Genomic DNA, 9,045 nt, shown 5'->3' with positions numbered 1-9,045 from the left:
CCTTGGTACGTTTTACTACATTAAAGGCGCTATATAAATGCAAGTTTATTTTTTTTAAAACGAATTATTTTATGCCTAAACTTGACTAATAATAGCACCTGCCTGATTGACAGACATAGAGATAGTCATGGATGACTCAGTCCTCCCAGCTTTACTGCCATTCACATTTAAATCTAATCTGCACTTTTGACGTTTTCTATTAAGTACGTTGGCAGACAGTCACAACTCTCCTCTCGCCTGTGGGTTAGCTCACAGCCTGTTCTACAGTCCAAACATGTTTCCTTTTTTAAACTCCCGTTTTATCAAATGGTTATTTGATATACCTGCTTCTAGGGGGTGGGTTATGATATCACAGGTAACTGGATTGGCTGGCGTTGTGCACTGGCGTAGGTTTGCCCATTGGCTGGCTGAGTCTGTGTGTGTGTGTGTTTTGTAACTACCTGGGCGAAGGAAGCAATTGTAACAGGAGGAAGGGCTATTTTTTTTTGGGGTGGGGGGGAGGGGGGCGGTTGGAGAATCTTTCCGAAGAGAGGAAATGTGATCGGATTCATTCGACGGAAAAAAAAGATTTGCGACCTTTAAGGTTCTCCAGAATGCGGGGGTCAGTGACAGCAGTGTGAATGGAAACACTGTCTAGACTCGACCTCGCATAGCTGGCGAGAGAGGAGCTTGCAATGGTAGGTAGAGCAAACTGTTTCACCTTTCATCGGTGTGTGTGTGTGGGAGGGGGGATTTGACTCATCTGCAAATATCACAACCGACTCTAAATTCTGCCTGATTATTTCTAAAGTACGAATCCTCCCAGCACTGAGTGATTGGAAATAGTGACTTGCTTTCCCAATACGATGATCAGAAGCATATGTTTGCAATTCCCCCTCTCCCAGTATAGGCAAAGGAAAAGATCCGATTCAAGTTACAAGCTCATAAGTTTTTGAGGAATTTCTCAGCTTTAAAAAAAAAGGATTTGGACATATGTGGATCTGGGAAAATAATGCTGAATTGGGAGGGGGCTGAATGGACGACTCCTGTTCCTATGAAAGATATTCCTCTTCTGGCAAATAAAGTTTTCAAGAGGTCGCCGCTAATAACATTTTGTAAAGGTGTTTCATAAAAATAATCAAACCTCATTGTGACCGAATCTAAACCTCGTTATTTGATCACAATTAACGTCACTCGGACAGATATTAAAATTGACAGCCTTCTGGCAGTGAAGGTTAAGGCTAACGTGCTGGCTGGCTGGTGGGCTTGTCTGGCTTATTCCCTCTTCGGCACATTAAATGTCCTGGCTTCGATTTTAAACAGAATTGCACCCTGATGTGATAGATGCAGGAAAAAACACTCTCAAGGCTTCCCAACTTCTTTCGAGTGCAGCGGAATCAAATCTGCAACAACATTAAACTCCACCAACTGTGTCTCTATTGCACGGGGCGGGGGGGGGGGGGGAATAGACGCCCCACTCACAGGAATAAAAGGGTCAAAATTCTATTCGAGGCCGCTGCTGTGAAATGGCATCCCTCTGCTTAAACTAGCTGACTGCTATATTAGGGCAGCGAGCAGGAGCCCACAATGCCCGTCCCCCTCGCAAAGCTTAAGAGTCACAATGTGCAAAGTGAATTAGGATAAAGTGGTTGGAAGTGCATCAAAAATTGCATGTCAGTGCATTTAACCAAAAATAAACTGTAACATGCCGCAGACGGATTACGGAGCTGCAAACAGTAACAGCATGTTCCCTACTGCAGCTTGAATGGAGCGCTGTCACTGACTGAGATGCGCCGCGCGGACCCGCTTCCCGAATTCTATTTCAGGAGCGGCACGTGCCCGTCGCCCTGTCGCCGCGGCGCCGCCTGGCTCTGATTGGCTGAGCCGGCTATCAATCTGGCGAGTGGAGGCGGGCAAAAGGAGCCTCCGCCCCCTCCGCTGTGTGTCGAGCTCTGATTGGCTAATTCGAGAGAGGGGAGGAGGGTGTTTGACTTGTCAATCAAAGCGTGCGGAGAGGGGCGGGGCCTGCGCCTGGCGGCGGGCCGTGCGTCACTTCCGTTGTCAGGGTGTCGCTCTCTGCTCCGCCCGCCCGCCCGCTGGAGAAGGCGAGGCCTCGGCGAGATGGAGGGCATCGCCGCCGCTGGTGTCGCCACTGTCACCGTCACCGCCGCGCCGAGTCTCGCCGCGATCCGCCGGCAGCCCGCCGCTCCAGGATGGATTCTACCATTGATTGAACTCCCTGGGAAGAAATTATAATCATTCGACCTCCATATCTTTTGGGTTTTTCTTTTTTTCACTTCCCCCCCCCCCCCCCCCCCAAATAATATAAGTCTGCCCGAACGAACTGAGGAATAGCTGAAGCCGCGGGCCGGGCATGAGCGGCGGGGAGCGGGCTTAGTGGGGCCGGCGGGGCGGGCCGAGAGGTGAGTGAAGGTTGAGCGGCTTTGTGTCGGGGCACCGGGCACTGGCAGGGGGAGAGGCGGCACCGCCGGCAGAGAAGCGTTGGCATTGCTTCACCTTCCTTCCCCACCCCCCAATCTCTCTCTCTCTCCCCCCCCAGATCTCTCTCTCTCCCCCCCCCCCCCTCGCCCCCCCAGATCTCTCTCTCGGTCCCCCCCAGATCTCTCTCTCGGTCCCCCCCAGATCTCTCTCTCTGTCCCCCCCCAGATCTCTCTCTCGGTCCCCCCCAGATCTCTCTCTCGGCCCCCCCCAGATCTCTCTCTCTGTCCCCCCCCCCCAGATCTCTCTCTCTGTCCCCCCCCCAGATCTCTCTCTCGGTCCCCCCCAGATCTCTCTCTCGGTCCCCCCCAGATCTCTCTCTCGGTCCCCCCCAGATCTCTCCCTCCCTCCCCCCCCCAGATCTCTCTCTCTGTCCACCCCCCAGATCTCTCTCTCGGTCCCCCCCCCAGATCTCTCTCTCGGTCCCCCCCCAGATCTCTCTCTCGGTCCCCCCCAGATCTCTCTCTCGGTCCCCCCCAGATCTCTCTCTCGGTCCCCCCCAGATCTCTCTCTCTCCCCCCCCCCCCCGCCCCCCAGATCTCTCTCTCGGTCCCCCCCAGATCTCTCTCTCGGTCCCCCCCAGATCTCTCTCTCGGTTCCCCCCAGATCTCTCTCTCGGTACCCCCCAGATCTCTCTCTCTGTCCCCCCCCCCCCAGATCTCTCTCTCTGTCCCCCCCCCAGATCTCTCTCTCTGTCCCCCCCCCAGATCTCTCTCTCTGTCCCCCCCCAGATCTCTCTCTCGGTCCCCCCCCCAGATCTCTCTCTCGGTCCCCCCCAGATCTCTCTCTCTCCCCCCCCCCCCCCAGATCTCTCTCTCTCTCGGTCCCCCCCAGATCTCTCTCTCCCCCCCCCCCCCAGATCTCTCTCTCGGTCCCCCCCAGATCTCTCTCTCGGTCCCCCCCAGATCTCTCTCTCGGTCCCCCCCAGATCTCTCTCTCGGTCCCCCCCAGATCTCTCTCTCTCGGTCCCCCCCAGACCTCTCTCTCGGTCCCCCCCAGACCTCTCTCTCGGTCCCCCCAGATCTCTCTCTCGGTCCCCCCCAGATCTCGCTCTCGGTCCCCCCCAGATCTCTCTCTTGGTCCCCCCAGATCTCTCTCTCGGTCCCCCCCAGATCTCTCTCTCGGTCCCCCCCAGATCTCTCTCTCCCTCCCCCCCCCCCCCCGATCTCTCTCTCCCTCCCCCCCCCCCCCCCGATCTCTCTCTCCCTCCCCCCCCCCAGATCTCTCTCTCCCTCCCCCCCCCCAGATCTCTCTCTCGGTCCCCCCCAGATCTCTCTCTCTCTCGGTCCCCCCCAGATCTCTCTCTCGTTCCCCCCCCAGATCTCTCTCTCGTTCCCCCCCAGATCTCTCTCTCGTTCCCCCCCAGATCTCTCTCTCGGTCCCCCCCAGATCTCTCTCTCGGTCCCCCCCAGATCTCTCTCTCGGTCCCCCCCAGATCTCTCTCTCGGTCCCCCCCAGATCTCTCTCTCGGTCCCCCCCAGATCTCTCTCTCGGTCCCCCCCAGATCTCTCTCTCGGTCCCCCCCAGATCTCTCTCTCGGTCCCCCCCAGATCTCTCTCTCGGTCCCCCCCAGATCTCTCTCTCGGTCCCCCCCAGATCTCTCTCTCGGTCCCCCCCAGATCTCTCTCTCGGTCCCCCCCAGATCTCTCTCTCGGTCCCCCCCAGATCTCTCTCTCGGTCCCCCCCAGATCTCTCTCTCGGTCCCCCCCAGATCTCTCTCTCGGTCCCCCCCAGATCTCTCCCTCTGTGGTCTCCCCCCATATCTCCCCCCCGCCAAAGCTTCGTCCTAAGAAGCCATATTGTGCTTTCTCTTGCCAGTGGAATATTTTCAAAGATCAACAGGAAGGTGCAGAATGATTGACTGTCGGGTAGATGATTTTAGCTGTAGCATTGCTTGGCTTTGATTCGACCAGATACAAGGTGCTCGCATCTGAAAAGTAATTAAATGCATAAAGGGATGATGGCACGACCATCCCACAAATATCTGAACAGAACTACACTGAGCCTTGCGCTTGCTCATAAAGCCCGAAACACAGGCTTTGGAGGGAAGGTGGGTCTTTGTTCCTCAATCTCCTCTAGTCTTGGTCACCTGTCAGCTCGGCCGCTGGTATGGAATGGAGAGTTGGAATTTCCATTTGCTAGGGCATCAACTTGTCAGTGTCAAGAAATCGACTTGTCAGTGTCAAGAATTAGTGTCTCAAGATCATGCTGCATGGCTGACAGTCCCCTGGCACCAATACTCATCTGTCATCTCTGACCTTGCCATCCAGCGCTTTTCCCAGAACTTGACCAGCCTTGTTGAGGTGGCAATGGTCCCTTCTTTGATAGTGACACTATGAAACCAGATAGAATAATCCTGGGCAGCTTTGATCCAGATGTCAATTTCTACTCTGATTAACGTGGGAATGGTGTTGGCTTTGATCTTTTCAAGTAGCCATTTTGGTATTGGAATCACATGACATTGGTGCTGTTTGCCGAAAAGCTGAATTCCCATTTTGAAGATGTGGACACATGTCCCTCTTGGACTTGCTTGGATTTGAGAGTGCGGTGGTGCACTGGTAGAGTTGGCTGTTACATGCCCACTTGGTAGCATGTTTTTCTCATGCAGACTGCATAGAAGGGGGCACAGATCGTTGGGTTTGTTTCAATAACCTGCAGCTTTGAAGTAGGAAATTGGTGTTGGGGTACCCAGGATCTGAACTGCAGACACGGTATTGGATAATCTGGGCTTAATGTCAGAAGACCATTCCGTAATTTGTGCGTGGGAGCCCACTTGATCGCTGATCCTCAGCATGTGCTCGTAGGCAAGCAGCAGATAGGACACATCCCGTGTAGTGTATTGACAGTGTACTCTGCTGCACTTCGTATTCCTATCCAGTGCTTGAGTTTTTCCAGATTATGGTGCTAAAGTTCCCTGTACCACCTTTCAACTTTCTTAGTGAAATAAATGTGGCTCTTGTTGATAGGGTGTTAAGTGTATGTGGCAGGATGAACATTTATTTTTGGCAAATATAGATGGTAGAATTTGGATTACCGGGGGGGGAGGGGGGGGAGAGGTGTGCCGCCTCGGACACTAAAGCTTCCTATTTATATTGGCATTGGATTCTACCTCCTGGATTCGTTGCAACTAGCCACCAGGTAGACCAGTTTTATTGGAAAGAAGGAACCTGGATTTCTGCAGTGCCTTTCATGACCACCGGATGTCCCAAAGCGCTTCATAGCCAATGAAATACTTTTGAAGTGTAGTCACTGTTGTAATGTGGGAAACTGCAAGCATCCCAGCAATGTCAGTGCAAAATGCATCTTAATTTCCACAAGGGCGTTCCTGTATCCTTTATTTGCTCGCCTTCACCTTTTCTAGTCTTTTGAACACTGGTGAAACATGGTGGGCCTTCAGCCGTCACCTAGGGTTCCGTTTTTAAAATTTTATTTAGCAACTAAACTTTTACATAGAATTTACACCACAGAAAAAAGCCATTTGGCCCAATGCTGGTTTTTATGCTGCGCACGAGCCTCCTCCCACTCTATTTACTTCATCTGTGGCTCAGTGGCTAGCACACTCGCCTCTGAGTCAGAAGGTTGTGGGTTCAAGTCCCACTCCAGAGACTTGAGCACATAAAGCTAGGCTGACACTCCAGTGCAGTGCTGAGGGAGCGCTGCACTGTCGGAGGTGCCGTCTTTCGGATGAGACATTAAACCGAGGCCCCGTCTGCGCTCTCAGGTGGACGTAAAAGATCCCGTGGCACTATTTCGAAGAAGAGCAAGGGAGTTATCCCCGGTGTCCTGGCCAAAATTTCTCCCTCAACCAACATAACAGAAACAGATTATCTTGGCATTTTCACATTGCTGTTTGCGGGAGCTTTCTGTGCGCTAATTGGCTGCCGCGCTTCCCATGTTAAAACAGTGACTCCATTTCAAAAGTACTTCATTGGCTGCAAAGCGCTTTGAGACGTCCGGTGGCCGTGAAAGGCGCTATAGAAATGCAAGTCTTCCTTCATCTCACCCTATCAATATCTCTGATTTGAAGAAGGGTTCGACCCGAAACGTCAACTCAAATTTCTCTCCACGGATGTTGCCTGAGCTGCTGAGTTTTTCCAGCATTTTCTGTTGTTATCTCCGATTTCTTCCTCATAAATGCATCTGTGCTATTTGCCTCAGCCACTCCATGTGGTAGCAAGTTTCACATTCTCCCCACTATGCGTAAAGGTTAAACTGACAGGGTAGGACCCAGCAGGGAGAGTTTGGGTCGTTCCCATGCTGTGGCTACTCTTTTGAGTTAGCACGAGTGGTTCTTTTGTCGGTCCTTTGTAAAGCAACAACCTAGACCGGTCCATGTGCTTTTACTGAGCGTTGCTGTTTTGCCAGCCTAATGTATTAATCACTTTGGTTCCATGGTGCTTCAAGCTGATCTGAAAATGCTAGATTCTGTGCAGCCCAGCACCAAAAGAGGAAGAGTGCTGGAAGATCATACCGAAAGGCCTGTAATCTTTATTCTTTGATTTGGAGTAGACCCTCCACATCCAGAGCTCCTTCTCAACTAACTCACTTTTCCTTCTGACCCAGTGGAGCTTGGAGTTCCTGTTATACTGTCCTCACTGAACTTTCAATCTCGTACTGCTTCCTACACTGCAGTTGAAATCATCCCAATGGCTTGTGTGCCAGTTACCGAGGCGATCGCTGCTAAGTTTGGAAGGGCAGCTGAGCTATGAATGGCTGTTCGTAAAGCTGGACCAGCAGTGATGGATAAAGGCAATTTCATCCTGGATTTGGAAGTTTAATAACATCCTACCTCATCCTTTTGAAGCAGGACATTTCTTAAACGGAAGTTTCCCCAGGGGGTTCTTTCCCCCACTGAACATAAGATTTTTCTTTAAAAAAAAATCCCTTTTTATTAAAGTGGCTGGCCCACTCCAAGGCTGAGGAATTTAGTCTTGCTTTGTGACCTGCTGAGAATTCCTTTTATATTAAATTGGGTGGGAATCTAGTTGCAGCTTTTGAAGTGGTCTAATTTCAAATTGTAATTTAGAGTGTTCTGCAGCTTAATCTTTGTTCTCTGCAAGAAGTTACTTGCATCTTAAAATGCACCTCATACCACGGAGTTTGTGTTGTAGCAACTTTTATCTTGAAATTTAATAATGAGCCAATATGATGGAGTGAACTCCTGTAGCGTAGTTATATTAGTTATAGAATTGGTTGCTAAAGTGATTCTCCAGTACAGACTCTGAATCCCATTGTTGGATTACCCGCCCTGCTTCTCGCGACGGGCTAATTTAACAATATCAGGTTCTAATTTAAAACCACTGCATGCGTGTGCTGTTTGGGACTTTTTCTGACTGGACCTTTCCTGATGCCAGGGTAGAGTCTCTACAAGTTGGCAATGTCTGTGCAGATTGCGCACGAGTGCGTCTGCCGCTTGCCTCGCTAGCGGCCAAAAAATATGGCTATTTCCAGCGGCCAACCAGTTTATTTGTTGCCTGCAGAGGTAATGGTTGCAGTCACCTGTTTGGCAGCTGTGTACGGACTCTGGTAGCATCAACACTGCCTTTGTTTACACCATCAGCTTGCTGCTGATAATGACGCTGCTACCAACAGATTGGCAAAGTAAATGCAACGTCAGGGACTGAATATTTGTGACTTCAGTCAGAAATGGCAGCAGCTTTTCTGAAGTCTCGGGCAAAGGACAGTGCTCATCATGGTTCTAATCCAGTGAGGTGAGTGGCAGAAGCACTAGTGCTCAGTCTGTACAGATAGAATCATAGAATGGTTGCAGCACAGAAGGAGGCCATTCGGCCTGTGGAGCCCATGCCGGCTCTCTGCAAGAGCACTTCAGCTAGTCCCACTCCCCCGCCCTGCAACTTTTTTCCTTCAGGTACTTATCCAATTCCCTTTTGAAAGCAGTGATTGAATCTGTCTCCACCACCATCTCGGGCAGTGCATTCCAGATCCTCACTACTTGCTGCATAAAAAAGTTTTCCTAATGTCGCCTTTGGTTCTTCTCCCAATCACCTTAAATCTGTGTCCTCTGGTTCTCGACCCTTCCGCCAATGGGAACAGCCTCTCTCTATCTACTCTGTCTAGACCCCTCATTATTTTGAACACCTCTATCATGTCTCCTCTCAACCTGCCCTGCTCCAAGGAGAACAACCCCAGCTTCTCCAGTCTATCCACGTAACTGAAGTCCCTCATCCCTGGAACCATTCCCATAAATCTTTTCTGCACCCCTTCTAAGGCCTTCACGTCCCTCCCAAAGTGTGGTGCCCAGAATTGGACACAATACTCCAGTTGAGATCGGACCAGTGTTTTATAAAGGTTCATCATAACTTCCTTGCTTTTGACTCTCTGCCTCTAATTATGAAGCCCAGGATCCCGTATGCTTTTTTAACCGTTTATGAAAGGGAAATCGTGTTTGACAAATCTATTAATTTTTTTGAGGGTGTAACTAGCAGGGTAGATAAGGGGGAGCCAGTGGATGCAGTATATTTGGATTTTCAGAAGGCATTCGATAAGGTGCCACACAGGAGGTTGTTACTCCAGATATTCCCAGCCTGTACAGACTCTACCCAGGCA

At 51.0% G+C, this 9,045-nt stretch overlaps 1 protein-coding gene across 2 annotated transcripts in view; it reads left to right on the top strand.

The window, feature by feature from the left end:
* Window positions 1-505: 505 nt before the first annotated feature.
* The window catches only part of stk40 (serine/threonine kinase 40), an 83,997-nt gene continuing 75,457 nt past the window's right edge, over window positions 506-9,045 (top strand). Inside the window, exon 1 of one of the 2 annotated variants that reach the window (XM_085962395.1) lies at window positions 506-677. In XM_085962395.1, coding sequence (XP_085818521.1) covers window positions 675-677 — 3 coding nt within the window. In that variant the 5' untranslated portion in view covers window positions 506-674. Of the gene's footprint in view, window positions 678-2,046; window positions 2,403-9,045 lie in introns of those variants that run through there. The other variant, XM_085962396.1, reaches the window with a different exon arrangement.

This window comes from Somniosus microcephalus, chromosome 20 (genome assembly GCF_052327205.1).
Source record: "Somniosus microcephalus isolate GS21.2 chromosome 20, FLI_Smic_1.0, whole genome shotgun sequence".
NCBI lineage: Eukaryota > Metazoa > Chordata > Chondrichthyes > Squaliformes > Somniosidae > Somniosus > Somniosus microcephalus.
The sequence above is the reverse complement of the archived record's forward strand: the minus strand, read 5'-3'. Positions and strand labels throughout refer to the sequence as shown.